At 42.7% G+C, this 16,879-nt stretch overlaps 1 protein-coding gene across 1 annotated transcript in view; it reads right to left on the bottom strand.

The window, feature by feature from the left end:
• The window catches only part of LOC121949169 (protein DVR-1-like), a 65,185-nt gene that overhangs the window by 27,961 nt on the left and 20,345 nt on the right, over window positions 1-16,879 (bottom strand). The window contains exon 2 of the mRNA XM_042494787.1: window positions 10,386-10,557. Within this exon, the coding sequence (XP_042350721.1) occupies window positions 10,386-10,557 (172 nt within the window). The remainder of the gene's footprint in view (window positions 1-10,385; window positions 10,558-16,879) is intronic.

Here is a 16,879-nt window from a genome sequence, read left to right as displayed (position 1 = left end):
AGGAGACGTGGAAAAAAAAGAAGTTTAAACCAATCCAACCATCCTTCAAAATGGCAAAATTAGGTGTGTGTGTTTGTGTGTGTGCATGCAATCTTTTTTTGGGAGCTCTTACTTGCAAGGAGCCAGTTGCCTCTGTGAATTTAGCAGTTGACAGTGACAAACTGTTGTTTATTCTGCATTTGTGGGTACTGTGTGTGCGCCTGTGTGTGCGCCTGTGTGTGTGTGTGTGTGTGTGTGTGTGTGTGTGTGTGTGTGTGTGTGTGTGTGTGTGCTTGCTCTACCTTAGTTTATTGACATACACACACACACACACACACACACACACACACACACACACACACACAGGAGACACACACACCCACTGGGAGCTGCTTCAAAGCGTGGCATTGCTGTCGGCTGTATTGCTTTGTGTTTCATGTGTCCTCTATTTTTCTACCCGGCACCCTCCCCCCTTCCTCCCCTCTTCCTCACCCCCTCCTCACCCATTCTTTATTAATGGCCCAGATGTGGCGGTGGCACACGGGGAGCTCATTACACTGAAGACAACACAAAGCAGTTGTTTCCATATTTAAACATTTTGGGAGGAGGCGCTTTCATGTAATATGTAACCGAACCAGTGTTGAGCTTCTAAAACTAACAGTGCTGCTTGTTCGACAGTTTCCGTTCCGTGTTTGATTAGGTGAGAGGAAGAAGGAGGAGGAGGAGGAGGAAGAAGAGGAAGGAGGTTTGTTCATGCATTATGTAATGTCATTTGGCTTGTGGAAGAGTTTCGGAAAGGAAGAGAAAGAGGAGGAAGTAGAGAGGAGGAAAGTGAGGTGACTAAGGGAGCATTGATGGTGAGGTGGAGAAATAGTTGAGGAGGTGAGGAGGAGGAACGAAAGAGGGCACCTGGAGGAGACGTTGGAGGTAAAGTGTGGTGGAAAACAAATGGATGGAGGAGAAAACAAGTGGGATAAGGTGAGGAAGAGGGGAGCTTAGAAAAAGGGATACATTTTGGAAAAAAATGACGGAGTGAAGTGGAATGCATAAGAGGAGATGGTAGTGAAGGAAAAGGGAGGAGTCGGGGAGAGGAGAAAAAGAAGGATGAAAACTTACAAAGTGAGGAAGAGGAGGGCGTAAAGAAAAAATGGAAGAGAAGGGGAGAAAAGGACAAGAGAAGTTGATGAGGATTAGAAGGCTGAAGAGGGGGGAGAAGAAGGAAGAGGAGATGAAAGAAGAGGAGAAGAAGTTGAAGAAAAGAGGAGGAAAGAAAAGGAAATGTGGAGAAGGAGGTGAAGGTGAGGAGAAAAATGGGGAACTAAAAAAGAGGAGCCAGACCGTGAGGAAGAGAATGAGGACTAGGAGGAGGAGCAGAAGTGAGGGAGAAAAACGAGTTCAAGAAGAGAAAGGCCCAAAAAAGAGGTGAGGAAGAGGAGGAGGCAACCTAAAAAGGGATGAGAAAAGAACTGAGAAAGGAAGAGGTGATGATGACTAGGAGGAGGAGCAGAGGAAAGAGGAGGTGAACGAGTGCAAGGAAAGAGGCTAACAGGAGGAAAAATAGGAGGAGCAAGAGAAAAGACACAAGAAGGAACTTGTAACTTGTAAAGGGGTGAGGAGAGAGATGAGGGGGGAAGAAATTCACTAGAAAAGGCGAGGAAGAGGAGGTAAAGAGAATGATGAGGAGTAGGGCAGATTTAGAGAGGAACAGATAATGAGGAGTAGGAGGCTGAAGGAAGAAGGAGGGGAGGGGCAGGAGAGAAAAGATGAGGAGCTAATGAGTAGAAGCCAGACAGAGAGGAAGATGTGATGAGGACTAGGAGGAGGAGCAGAGGTGTGATGAGGTGGAGGAGAACAAGTGCAAAAAAGGGGGAGGAAGGAGTTGGAAGAGGAGGAGGTGCAGGAGGAAAAAGAAGCATAAGAAAAAAACTGATAAGGTGAGGAGGAGGAGGAGGAGGAGGAGGAGGAGGAGGAGGTGAAGAGGAAGATGAGGAGAGTTGGAGACTGAGAGAGGAAGAGGTAATGAGGACCAGGAGGCTGGAGAGGGAGGAAGAGATGGGAGGAGAGATGTTGTGGAAAGAAAGAGGTGAGAGGGAGGAAGAGGAGGAGTTATAGGAGAAAATAAAAGAGGAGGTAACCTAAAAAGTGTTGATGAGGGAGATGAAGAGGGGAAAGAAATTGGGTAAAGAGTGGGAGAAAGAGAAGAGATGATGGGAGGAGGAGGGGGGGAGAAAAAAGGTAAGAGAGAGGAGGAGTTGAAGAGAGAGATGAAGAGATGGGAGTTGAGAGAGGAAGAGGTAAAAGGAACAAAGAGGCTCAAGAGGGAGGAGGACAAGAATAAAGAGGAGAAAATGAAGGAGGAGGAGGAGAGATGGAAGAGAAAAAAGGAGGAAAAACTCAGCAGGAGGTGAAGGTGAGGAGAAAGATGAGGAACTCAAAAAGAAGAGCTGTGCAGTGGAGGAGAGGAGGAGAAAGGCGTAAGAGTGGGTAAGTGAAGAGGAGATGATGAGGAGTACAAGGAGGAGCAGAAAAAAGAGGAGGTCAATGAGTTTGAGGAGGTCAATGAGAGCAAGAAAAGGTAATGAAGAGAAACATGAGGAGAGGAGGGGATGGGATTGAGAGAGGAAGAGGCAATAAGGACAAGGAGGCTGAAGAGGGAGGACGGCAGGAATAAAGAGGAGGGGATGAAAGATAAGGAGCATGGGCAGGAGAGAAAAAAGGAGGAAAATGTGAGGAGGAGGTGAAGGTAAGGAGGAAGATCTAAAAAAAAAAAAGAGCAGTGCAGTGGAGGAGATGAGGAGAAAGAGGTGAGTTAGGGCAAGTGAAGACCTGGTGATGAGGAATATGAGGAGGAGCAGAAAAAGGAGGAGGTCAAGGAGGTGAACGAGTGCAAAAGAACAGACGATAGGGAGGAAGAGGAGGAGGGGAAGGAGAAAAGAGGAGGTTGAGGAGTTAATCTAAAAAGAGGTGAGAAGAGAGACAAAAATGAGAAAGGGAGGAAATGGGGTAAAGAACAGAAGGAGGTGAGGTGGAAGGAAGAGAAGAGAGAGAAGTGAAGGAGAAAAAGAAAAGAGGGATGAAGTGTGTAAAAGAGGGTGAGGAAGAGGAGGAGGTGGGCGTCAGGAGCCACAGTCACTTTCGTCACAGAAATTTGTCGTGTTGATCGGAGGTGTGAACGCAGCAAATCTGACAAATCTCTTTCACAAACCGCCCAAAAACACGAGGTGTGTGTGTGTGTGTGTGTGTGTGTGTGTGTGTGTGTGTGTGTGTGTGTGTGTGTGTGTGTGTGAGAGAGAGAAAGAGAGAGAGAGAAAGAGAGAGAGTCCCACCCCGGGGGACAGTCAACATTTCAGTGAACAGTCTTTATCAGCCTCCTGTTTGGGTTTCTATCTCCACCACATGATCTGCTGTTATTCACCTCCCCAGTAACACGATGCTGGGACCAACAGAGCCTGACTGGACACCAGTTAAAGACAAATTTCACTAAAATCATAAAATCACATTTCCTGCATTCAGTGTGTGAGTGGCAGCTCAATGATGCAGCATGACACAAGTGTTTCATCTTGATAACATGCAGCTCTTCATCTGCCAAGTGTGACTGCATCTTCTTTTACTGCCCTGCTCAATATTTAAAACCAGTTTACCAACAAGAAGCACTGAAAGTGTATAGATCCATCCACGCAGAGGTTCCCAACCCCTGGGCTGCAGACCAGTACTGGGCCATTAGCAACAAACAAAATGATGTTTAAAAAAAAGCAGAGGAATAATTTTAAAACTATAATGTAATCTACATGCAACGCACACGGACGGCATCACTTGAGAACAACACATTGAGAACACAGGATAGCATCAAATAATAATGCTGCTGATTGGCTTATAGGGCGGGTGGATGTGGAGTGCAGGTTCCGGAGTTTGCCACCCGTGTTGATGTGTTGGTTTTTTTTGTTGTTGTTTTTTCTACACTTTACCACGTGCCTCTTTTGCCTTTAACTGGTCTGTGACTGTTGCCTTATCTCAACCATCATGTCCACGTTGGTTGCTGTGTGCTTCATCCCATTGTGTGTATGACATCACCGTAATGGCATCCCAGAGCATAAACAACAGACGCAGAAGGATACCTAAATCTTCATAAGTACAGGCAGAGGGTCTCTGATGGAGAGGCGCTATGTGATAAGTACTATGTGACTGGCAACGAAGGTAGAAGGTAGATTTATGAGTCATTTTTTAAACAAAGTTTAAAAACCGAAATTACATTTGTCCTGATCCTGCTGCATCTTTGGAGTTGAAGGATAAGTTGATTAAATTCAGCAGCTGCTATGAAGATTCCATGCGGTTGCTCGGGGCGTGTTGCTGCTGGTGGCATAATTCAATTCCTGCAGTGCATTTTTTGAATTTTCATCAGAGTCCTGCGTCCATATGGCTCCCAACATGGTCTGCCCATCCAGTGCAATAGTCCAATCAGGGATGTCAGGGGTTAACTATGTCCCTGTGTAGATGTGCACAGAGCAGTCTCTGATTTTCTGCTGCTGAGTGAGCGTCAATCGCATCTCATCCACTTTATTCTCTTGCGACCAGACATTAGCCAGAAGAAGGCTTTGTACAGGAACAGCTCTCAGTCCAAGTTGGGTCAGCCTCGCCCTGATGCCAGCTCTCCTCCCTCTCCTCGTCCGGCGCGACTCTTTGCATTTCTCCCATCTGTTCTGACTGGCCGCTCGGTATATGCTGTTGGTGGGGAACCACTTGTGGTCTGCTGCATTCAGTCCAAACCTCACACAACTTTTTCCGATGTTGATAAGTGCTTCTCTATCGTAGAAAAGTCGTACTTCAGCAGAAAAGGCCATGGTGTCGGAAAAAATAAAGCAAAAAACAAGCAAGGATTTTAAGAGCTCTACTGGCTGCTGCATCTACATACGCTGCCGTCTTCATAGCTAAAAATGTATCATATGTGATCAATCAATCAGTGTATCATACCACTGTGAAAGGTGCCGTCCAGCCGACTGGCAGCATATCATACAGCCACAAAGGTGGTTTTGGCACTGATGTCTGATAAAGAAATTTCATACCAAGTGGCGATATATGATGTCTTTGAAATGAAAATGGCCAGATGATTTGTTTGTTTATACCTGGTATTAACATCTGCGGTGATCTGGTCATAAGTAAACAATCATTAAGATGCAGTGGGATCTGTTCACTTAAACTAGCCAACGTGGTCTGGAATGCATTTGAACATATATCTTTTGTAGCGTTAACATTAATACATCTTGATGCGTCCCTGAAAAGGACAACAGCATCAGTGCATGAAGTAGTGCCAATTTTGGTGACATCCTGCAACGGCTCTATAATTTGCCCATTTTACAACGAGTTGGATGTTGCACTGTAATTTTAGTATCAAGATGTGCTGTATTTGTTGTCGAGTGCCGTCTGACTTTTTGCATCAGATCAACAGCCGTTAGAGCACCATTCTGCTTCAGCATAAAAAAAACAACCTCCAATCAATGTTTGCTTTGCTGTTTTCCTTCTTTAGTTCCAGAAATGGACCCATGTTGCTTTTCATATCACAGATTACATCGTGTCAAAGTGACATTCCTTTCAGCACTGCTCAGCCACATCCTGCTATTTCCCATTTCCCCGTAAAACCTCCTCTGGTTTTGCTGTGTTTAGGTGTTTTCACATATAGCTTTTGTGAACCTGCCAGTGTGTGTACATGTGTGAACATGTGGCCAAATGTGTGTGTATGTGTCTACTGAGGTATTATGAGCGGCTCAGTGGATGCTGCTGTATTATCAGCAGATATGAGCTGAGCAGACCTGCTTGTTTGTTCAATCTGTGGCTCCACCGCTTCAAATCAAATCTCATGTAATTAGCTCTGTCATGTGTTCAAGTGCAGGGTGTTCTCAGTGGGCTGCGTCAGTGTGTGTGTGTGTGTGTGTGTGTGTGTGTGTGTGTACAGAGAATAACCATATTCATGTTGAGCTTGTCGCAGTCCAGCTCAGAGTGGAGTGCTGTCTGGAGGACTACTGGTGCTTCTGATTTGGGGGTTTGTAAGCAGAGATGTTCCTGTTGTGCCAGCACTTGTATCACATTCATATCAGGAAGAATGGAAGTTAGAAATGATGCACTTTACTGATTTTAAGAATCACAACTACTGGGGATTCCCATTTGTAATTATGACTTAGACTATGTATAACATGAGTGATATATACAAGCAAGAAGCTGGTGATTACAGCGACTCCGACATGAAATGAAAATGCATCAGTGCTTTCTGTATCTGTGCGATGCAGTGCTGCTGGTTTTAACAGTGCTGTCTATCCAACCACATTGCATAAAAAACTAGCAAAATCCTCATTAATAACCCAGTTTGTTCTGTAGATTGCCTCCAGTTTCTCTCTCTCTTCAGAGTCATGAAGCTTGGAGAGAAGTCTTTACTTCTCATTCTCAATTTGCACTTGCCAGGAAACAATCTACACCTGTTCATATTTGCTTGCATGTTCTCTTTAAAGATAACTATGCATGGTTTTCCGAAAAAAAAACCCAATGTATGTACAATGTATATACAGTCGTATTCTCTCTTTAGAAGTCTGTGGTGGTGTATTTATCCAGCATATTCTCATCCTAAGTCATCACATATTGACACTTTGTAGTGGACCTCCGTGTCTAGATATTAAGCTCCAGGCATCCTTCTCTGTCTGCTACTGACATTCAGGGATACCGCCGCCTTGATGTCAGAAAAGCACATGTTAGCATGGATGGTTAGGATTAGGCAAAAGAGGTGTATGGTAAGGTGTAAAAAAAAAAAAAAAGCACATCCCATCCAGACAAGAAGTGAACACCAAACTCTTGCATGAAAGTCTGGAGTGTGTCGGATCCATCCGCCGCCCCTCCCACCTGCCACATGGGGATTTTCCTGCTCCTTATATTATGTCTTTACCTACAGCAGTTCAACTTGATACCATCCAGCAGCGTTTAATGCAGATGTAAAGAGTGGCTTTTGGCGCTGGAATCTTCCGCCGAATTCACTGTTAAAGCGGTGGTATTTGACTTCTGAATGAGAACAGGCTGTCTGATGACTAAATTCTGCATCATAATTAGACATGTGCCTCTATATGTTGTTATTTTTCTGAAAAAATGGCCCTTTGCAGAAATGCACAATTGTTTTTGGGGTAGGAGGCTGTCATACAAATGGACTTTCAGTCCAATAAGACATTTTTCTGACTATTGCTTCTTAGTTTTGGGCTGTCAGAACAGTTAATTGGCATCGATACAGACTGTTAGATTAGTTAGCTTGCAAAAGTGTCAGCAATTACATCAAATGCAACGTCCTGCAATAGTTTGCAGTGTATGTACAAGAAACTTGGAAAGGAGAGGAGAAGTGAAGCAGACAATTACTGCATGGTTCATATTTAAACTTTTTGTTATGCCCAACCTGTTCAAGGGCATAACAAAGAAGGGAGGACCAATTATTTTGCCTAAAATGTGCTTTGTATTTAGTCTTGCTCACACTACCACCACATGAGAGAGCCTTTTTATTCTGCAAAGTGAAAAAATGTTGCTGCTTTCATTTACACTCTTAAGCGATGATTTTATGTAAGAAGAAAGTGTTTATTTTTATTTTGCATGATGCTCCTCAGCTGTAAAGGCTTATGGAGGATGCATTGTTGTACTGAGAACCTTAAATCGCCATTTTATTTGGTGTGTGAGGGCTGTGTATTTATTGATAAAGAAAGTAAGCCTTGATGAGGTGGAGACAACAGAAAGGTGGTTTTTAATTTTGCTGCTACACTTTCAACAACGTCTGTGAATGTTGATTGACAGAAACACCTCGTTCCCAATGCAACCTGAGACTGACACTTTTTTTTTTTAGATGTTTCCACTCAGAAGAGCATTTTTAGCTCCCATTAGTGTGGATGAAAGGCCAAAATAGCGAGAGAAAAAGATGCAATTTTAAATTCATCCACATTAGCGCAGACATGGCCTATGAGACAGAATGACAAAAGGGAGGAAATCAGACGGTGAAGTGCTGAAATCTCCCTGGAGACTGATCGAGAGAAAAGGAGACAGTTTCCACTTATTCCCTCTCGTCTGACCCTTCCCTCACCCCCCTGTCTCCCTCTCTCTCCCCATCCCCCCTCCCTCTCTGTCTGTCTGTCTGTCTTCAATGCTGCACACACACAGTGTCCACACATAGCTCTGGCATGCAGTTCACACATAGCCTACAGCGAGCTGGGTAAATACATGACACACTCACAATAGAAACTGAGCATTAAGATGCACACATCGGCTCCCCACACACAGTCATGTGAGGAATTGTTTGTGTATGTTTAGATGCAGTTGTTGGGTTGCCAGCTGGTGTTGCTGGTTGCCAGCTTTCTCGCGGCTGGCCAGGCTTATTTACAGCTGCGACCCACACCAGTGCAGCCTCTGTGCCACGTTTACCACCTCCACTGGCCTTCATGGTGCTCAGTCAGAGGGAGCAGGAGTGCACTCGATTCAAATTACAGGGGTTTTATGAAACACCACAAGGGCTCACATTCTCTATTTTTTTTTCTTCTGTAATCTTTCATTTTCCGGTGTCTCTGTGGATGTTAAAGCTAAAATTATTGTAGTTCAAGAGATACCCTTAATGCAGCATTTCCACTGCATGATTTGACTCGACTCGACTAAACTCACTTTGGTACCAGGTTTTCTCTGTTTTGTTTTTCACTGCAAATCATATCTTGTCAATAAGCAGGTTTCCATTACAGATTTGCACAAAACATAAGCAATATTTTTAAAATGTCAGCATAAAGTGGGAAACAGCTTTGAATGAATGGGACTTGGGAGCAACAGGCAATTTTGTTTTGAGAATAATCAGTTTTGGGCCATACCATGTCACTGTAGAAGCATGTTCCAACCTCATATTTTTGTTCAGACTTTGTTATCTGTGTGTATATGGATATACAGTGTGTGTGTGTGTGTGGCAGTCCATTTCCCTCCTGCTGCCAATCTACCTGCACGCCTGCAGCCCATCCACTCATCATCAAGCTCCTGCAGTATATGTACCTCAGTTCTTCACTCAAGTCTTTGCCAGATCATTCAGTTCATCATAGTGGTACAATAGCTAATAGCTCTGGAATCAACAAATATTTAGCATAAGCACGTTTTATATGTAACATGTTTTTTTTTTTAAAGACTTTGCTGTTTTTGCAGCTGGGATAGTGCCAGGAAGAGGGGTTGTTTTATATATTGAGACACTGTGTTTCCATCGCTGTGTTTTTTCCACCTAAATGTCTGTTTTTATCGACACGTTGCTGTTTTTCCAGTAGATGTAGTGTCACGAAAAGCATGTTTTTTATTAAGACATGATCGTGACATCACTGTGTTTCCTGCTGGGATACTAGCACGAGAGATGGTTGTTCTTTACCCAGACGTCACTGTTTTTACAGCGGCCATAGTGCCATGAAAGTGATTGTTATAGTATCCTGGCAAGAGAAGCAATTGTTTAAATTAAGACATCACTGCTTTTCCAGTAGTGATAGAGGCACAAGTGTTTTATGTAGACATTGCTATGTTCCCTGCCATTATACTCGCATGAAAAGCAATTATTTATTATCAAGACATTACAGTTTTTACAACAGGCACAGTGCCATGAAAAGTGTTTATTTTTGTTTAAATTTTTTTTATCAAGACATCGCTGCTTTTCGAGTGGGGATACTGCCATGAAAAGCGTTTCATTTCTTTTTTTTTTTTCTTTCTGACAGAGACATTGCTGTTTTCCAGCATGTATAGTGCCATAAAAAGCATTTGCTTTTTATCAAGACATCTCCTAATTTCTTTCTGGAATACTGGCTTGAAAAGCACCTGTTTTTTCTCAAGTCATCTCTGCTTTCCAGCAGATATAGTGCGACAAAAAGTGGTTATGTTTGTATCGAGACATGCCTTCTTTTCCAGCTGGGGTTGTGCCCCCATAACTGTGTATTTAAGCCAAGACATGAAAATGTAAACTGATCTCAGTGCTGTCTTCCTGCATCACCACACTTTTCAGTGATCAACTTGAACACATTCACAATGCTTTTTAGTAAAACCACAAGCTCTCAAAGTCAGTCGGTGCAGCTTCTCTGTTCAAACCGCAGTCCTGTAATGTGGTCTTTGTGAGTCGCTGAGGTGCCCTGCTCGAGCTGATCTACTCATTCACTTTCTACACCCACATTTTCCACCACAGTGTTTGAGGGATTTAGACTACAGCTGAGTATTTTTCTTTTTTCCCTCCATCCTTTCTTCTCTTTATCTCTTCATCTATTCACCCCCCCCTCCACTCTCCTTGGCCTTGATATCAAATAAAGATGAAGGTGTCGCCCTAATCGACATTGTTGCCAATGAATCATTTAGCAGTGTTAGTCTAACATCCCAGATTCCAGGTCAGTGCGTCTCACCACTCATCCCGCTGCCAGCAGGGTTTAGCCTGGTTCGCCCTGCCTTCTGCACACTGGCAGCGCTGCGCCTCTGCTGCTGTTGCCAACCAGCAAACCCTTTTTCTGCCCGGGCCGTCCCTCGGGCACAGAGCCCCGACGTGTGCAGGCACTTCCCTGCTGGAGCCGAGACATGCTGAGGGGGAGGAATTTTTTAGAGAAAAGCATACATTTCCCCCTCAGCTTGGTTTGGGTCGGATTAATGTTTTTATACAAATCTGATCTGTAATTTCCTCTCTTAGGGCGCTTTTTGGTACTTTGGTTTAGCTCACTTCTTATGAAGCCTTTTATCTTTTATTTCACTGGCATTTAAGTTGTAGGTTTTTTATTAATTGTTAATAGGTTTACAGTATAAATATATGTCTTTGTCTGTAACTTAGTGTCTTTAAAAATATTTGTGATGTTTGTGACATTTTCCTGGAGATATCCAGCTAGAATAAATCCAATCACTGCAAGTTTACTGCAAATTTGATTATATAAGATCGATAAAATCTTGTTATTGTCAAGCTTCACGCAATAAATTGTTTTGCTGAGCCCCTTTTTGCCCCTCTCGTCTTGGGAGTGTGATCTCTGTGCACGGGAGGACAGAGTCACTTGTTTTTCATTCTTTAGTTGTCAAGTACTGTCACTTTTGCAGTGACTTCGTTGTACGATCCCATACCAAAAACCACCTTTCATGTCCGCATGATATGCCGCTGGACGCCGTCAGCTGAGATCACAGCCAGATAGAACAATTTATGATGTTATCATATACCGCCAGAAATGTGGGCACCTGCCACGACAGAATGATTTGCAAATGTTCAGCTGCAGTTTAGCTGGATGGAACTTGGGACTTGACACAACAGTGGCATCACGTTGAAACGCTGACGGTAATGACATAATATTAAGAGCATGAAGGTCCCTATATGGCGGGCTCGAGGGGTGGTGGATGGATCCAGCAAACCCCAGACTTTCATGCAGGAGTCTGGTGTTCGCCTACTGTCTGAAAGTCAAGGTTTTTCTACACATAACCCAAGCCTCTGTTGCATGTGCCTTTGTCGACATTCCTGTAATTGTTGCCTAAACACAAAAACATGCTTTTGTAGTTTAATCCTATCGTGAGCTTTTGTTGACATTGACAGTGTCGGTGGGGGCATCTGGGCATGCAAAGTACATTCACAAGACTGCAGGTCAGACTGAAAACAAAAATTGCTCACGACAGCCAACCTGAAGCAACCAGAAAATGAAATTACATTTTCATTACAACGACATAACTTTCTCTTATTGCATCACTCTGTGTGAAACTTTCTGTGTGTGTGCGCGTATGTGTTTAAGAAGAGGTAAAAAAGAAATTGTGGGAGTCTCATCAGGACATGAAGATGCTTGTAAGAGTTTTGTATTTTTTAAAGTGTTATGGAAATAACTGTTTAGGTAATTTAGTTAAATCTGTGTGTCTATGTGCAAGGCTCTGTACGAGTTTGTGTGTGTGTGTGTGTATGTGTGTGTGTGTGTGTGTGTGTGTGTGTGTGTGTGTGTGTGTGCGTGTTTTGTAAGTGCGCTGCAGTGTAGCAGCCAGTAAAAGTAGGTCAGGAGAGAAGGGCTCCCTAGAAGACGATGTGAACTCGTCACCTTGAATCGCGTTACTGGCTGCTGAGGGAAGAGACAGATAGAGAGAAAGAGGAGGAGGGGGAGGAGAGGGGAGGTCTAGAAAGGATGGGAATAAAGATAGAGGGAGAGACTGAGAAGGAGGAGGTGCATGCGGGGGAGTGAAGAGGACAAACAACAAGAAAATTTATGGGCAGGTGAAAAAGAAGTAAAAAAAATAAGTTCTCCTGATGGTCACGTGTCCCCAGTGGCCTCATTTAAATTGGACATGTCATCATTTACAATATTTTCTGTTCAAAAAAAGCCATCTACAAACTACGTCTGCATGATGATATTCTTGGACATGTTATATTCCTTCCTAATCTGGGACAGGAACAAAAAGTCTTTATCAAAGCCACAACTGAATTGTTTTTCTCATGTTATTACTTGATTTTTTTTAAATTATGCATGACTTAGTAAATATGCCTTACAGGTATCCTGTGCAGTGTTTATGTAAGCAAACACCAAAACACGTGTTTCCTAAAGACCTGATACCTGCGTTAAATGTAGTTTTTTCTTGTAAAATATTCAAATATAATGATTTTAGTTAGCATCCATGTTTCTTGGCTAACAGTGTCTACCTGGTCCATTGCTGCTTTTATTTGTCCAGTACCGTCACCAGCGTTAAAACAGTGAAATAGCCAACACCTTCTCATCTCAAGTCATCCCATATCGCCAATTTGTCAAAGGACTTTGGTGTCTACATGTTCTCAAACATAGGATGCCACTACCGTGATGTCAACAAAAGCACATGGTTATGCTGCACGTGGTTATGTTTAGGCACCGATGGTTAGGTTTAAGGAGGCACTTGGTAAGGTGGAGGAAAAGAAACTATACTTTCAGATGGGAAGGAAAGTTTGGACTCTTGCATTAAAGTCTTGTGTTTTTTGGATGGGTCCACTGCCCCTTCCACCCGCTCTTGCGCTCCTTATATTATGTCATTACCAGCAGTGTTTCAACCTGACGCCGTCCTGCTATGTATCATGCAGACGCGGAACGTTCCATCTAGCTGCATTCTCATCTGACACGACCGTCTGCGTATCATACTGCCGCAGAAACTGCCATCCAGTGGCTTAACCCTGTTCTCAGCTGAATATGTCAAGTGGTGTATCATGCAGATGCGAAGAGGGGCTTTTAGCACCGAGATCTTACACCCAAAGCACTGCAAAAGTGCGGTAATTGATGTCTTTGCAATGAGAACGAGCTGGTGTTTGAGGAAAATTATTATGTAAAAGGAACAGACAATATGATAGAAAGTGTAGAGGGGAAAAAAGGTACCTTCCATCGTATTCAGTCAAGAAACATCCCTGGTGAATGAGTCAGAGTACAACAAATGATGGAAAATGGGGAAAATAATGGCTTATGAGATCATAATTGACATCTTTAAAACCCTCGATAGACCATGAAATCCCTGAGGACACGTGCAAGGAGAAAGAAGATACAGATGAAGAGGAGTGAGTGAGATGACGAGGGGCAGATGCTCATCTGATCTCAAACACAGAACTCACCAAGGGATGTTTGAACTTTTCAGTGAGGGAATGTTACATGTAAACAGTGTGGAATGGGAGTCGCTCAGTCTCTGACGCATTTTGTCGTTTGGCTTTGAACATGGTAAATCAATTAACACGAAGGTCACTGGGTAACGGACATGTTATGTACGAGAGAGCTTAAAGTCTGCAGCTGTCTTCAGATTTAAGGGAAAAAACCCAAAACTTTTAAGATCCGGTGTGACCAACAGAGCCATCCCAACACATTTATAACAGTATAGTTCAAATGTATTAAATAGGTTTGCCTACTTTAAAATAGGTTTAAGTGGTATATACCTCATTCCCACCACAGATAGCTGGTCCATGTGGGTTTTTTAAACACAGGTAATCCCGCTAAATGGCTGTATTCTCACTGCCACTGAATTTACTGCTGGAGAGCGAGTAGGCCTTTCTGTCAGCTGGTGTGCGTGTGTGTGCATTGTCTTGTTGATGTGTCCGTGCGACGTCACGGACCAGCAGGAGAACAGGTAAACATCAGACAGCAGCAGGAACAGAGGTCTTTGAAAACTTTTTTAGTGGTTTCTTCTCATCATTTATCTCTTAGGTATAAAGTCCCCCTTTCAAACTCGGTGTAAATGTATTTGGATTGGTGTTTAGCATTGCTTTGGAGGAGACAGACGGTAGTTAGTGACGGCGTGTCATTGCTTCTCGCTGGTTAAGGAGCTGAAATTACTGAGTTCACGCAGGTGTTGTGTTCCCATCAATGCTGAACAGAGGCGATTACCGTGACTACTGCAGAGTCATTTGACCCTGGTGTGAATGCCGATTGTATGCATTCCCATTGCATTAAAAAGCCAGATGTTAGCTAGTGTTAGCGTTTTTTTTGTGCTGTGGGAATGAGGCTGTGTGTAGTGTAACTCACAAAGGACACATGTTGATTTTTTTCAGGTTTTTACAGGAAACAATCATGAAACATTGGGTTGTCCATGAACCACAGGGTTGGTTGTTCAAGCTGTCCTTTCCACGTCAAATTGTCCTTTACTAACACATTCAACCCCAATTACTTTGTGGTATAAGAACATTGTATAAATGAAGTCCATTTCCACCTACAGCACACAAAAACATCCCTGCAAGTCCAATTAAAGGAAAACAAATTTACCGGGACAGGACACAACTACTGTCTATTGTTTCCATGGTGATAAGTTAATGAGTAGACTGCGCTTCACGGATTCACGTATCGTAGAATTCATCATAGTTTTTAGGGCTTCGCCGAATTAAACAACTCGGCACAGGGAGACTGAGGATGAGGGGGCTCAGAAATCCTGGATTAGTGAAGCTAATGAAGAGAGAGCTAAACTCATTCAGCCTGCTCAGTCGAGAAACATGATCAAGTCAAATTTTGATAAAAAGAGGAAAAGGCAGGAACGAAGAGAGAAAGAAGGTTTTTTAGAAAAAAGGAACGAGAGATTAATAGTGATTTCTTTCTGTGTAGTGGGAAGGTTTCATTGAGTGTTTGTTTCAGTCCGAACACATCAGACACTTCTGTCACAACACATCACAACTCCAAACCCACACCAGCATGTCTTTGGAAAGTGGAAAATATCAGTGTTGGGAAGAAATCTCTGTTTTCGAATATTTTGCTTGTTTCAATAAGCTCTTTTCCCACATTATGGACGATGCACTCCCTAAAGAACTCACTAAATATCATTATGAGAAATTAAGGAGTAAAGAGTCATCGTGTTGCTACCAATACACAAAAACATGAGGGACAAAAAAAATACTTTTTTTTTTTTTATGTCACAAGTTGTGCACCAAGTTGATGGAACCAATCCAATTACCATTTGTGACATTTTTTAAATTGCCCTGACATTTGGATGAACTCTGTTAATTAAAAGCTATTTATTCTTCCTGAATAAACTGAATACTGAAGTGAGTAATGTCATGTCTTTGGACAGTCTTGTCAACAAAATCTACCCAACCTCCCACCAATAACATTACATACAATAGATTCAAACTGAATTTTTATAAAACGTTATACCAATCAAAAAAGTATTTACTGATTGTTATTAGTTACATGTAAGTAAAGGTACGTTGAGATAAAGGATGTCACAGTTCATTGATCTTCCCCTCTGAGCTGTGATGATATCTTGTTTGATCATTCAAGATAAAATTAATACTTCAGTGTAGCTTCAAACTGCCCATATGTAAGGGATAGTTCACCCCAAATCAAAATACACACTTGTCCTATAGTGCTACTTATCGGTCCATTGGATGTTTTGGTGTGGGTTGCAGAGTGTTGAGATATCAGCGATAGAGAAGTTTGCCTTCTCTTGAATTTAACTGAACTAGGTGGCACTTGGCTTGTGCTGCCGAAACTGTTTCTTCCCAGCTGGCACTGGATGTATGATGTCAGAAAGATGTTGGACTCTTACGTCAAACAAATTTTGGTTTGAATGAATATAAGGTTGATAATTTTTTAAATGTCTAACAATGTTAGAATTTGCTTCCTCATCCCAAGTCATCACATATCGCCGCTTTTTCAGTGGACTTTTAAGTCTACATATTACACTCTTGATATCCACTTGTTGACATTCCAAGATGCTGCTACCAACAGTTGTATGTCAACAACATGGTGGGATTAGGCTACAAAAGCGTTTGTGTTTTGTGTTTATGTTTAGGCAACTAAACAACTAAACTGGTAACCAATGGCGGGACATCAACAAAAGCACATGGTTAGGTTTGGGAAAAAACATCATGGTTTGGCTCTGTACTCATATGGGAAGCAAGCAACGGGCTTCAAGGTGAAAGTCCGGGGTGAGTTGTACTCACCACCTTCACTTCCACCCTCCCTATGAGGATCTTCATGCTCATTATATTATATCGTTACTGGCAACGTTTAAATGTGACGCCTTCCAGCGGCATATCATACAGCCGCGACCAGTTCTGTCATCAACTGATGCCGCCGGTGCACGTTTTGTACCTGCGACGTGTCATAGCACCGCAAAAGGTTCCGTCTGGCCAAATTACAACCTGATGCAGCTCATCAGTGTATCACAATGCCACGAAAGGTGGCTTTTTGCATCAGTATCTTATGCCGAAGCCAAAGCAGCAGTATTTGACGACTATAGAATGAAAACGGGAAGTAATTGACGTTTTGCAGATGTTAGGTTCTGCTTCTGTTCTACAAATTATTATTGCTATTAATTTTACTATTCTATGTCAAGATGATGTTGACATGCAATGTTTGGAAGATGTTGGATTTTGGCTACTTAACAACACAATTTAAAGCCAACAAAATCTTAATATTATCTGTCGTCAGTATGCTGGGTAAAAATATATATATATTTT

Source organism: Plectropomus leopardus, chromosome 10 (assembly GCF_008729295.1).
Source record: "Plectropomus leopardus isolate mb chromosome 10, YSFRI_Pleo_2.0, whole genome shotgun sequence".
Lineage (NCBI taxonomy): Eukaryota > Metazoa > Chordata > Actinopteri > Perciformes > Serranidae > Plectropomus > Plectropomus leopardus.
This window is presented reverse-complemented; position numbering and strand designations above follow the sequence as displayed.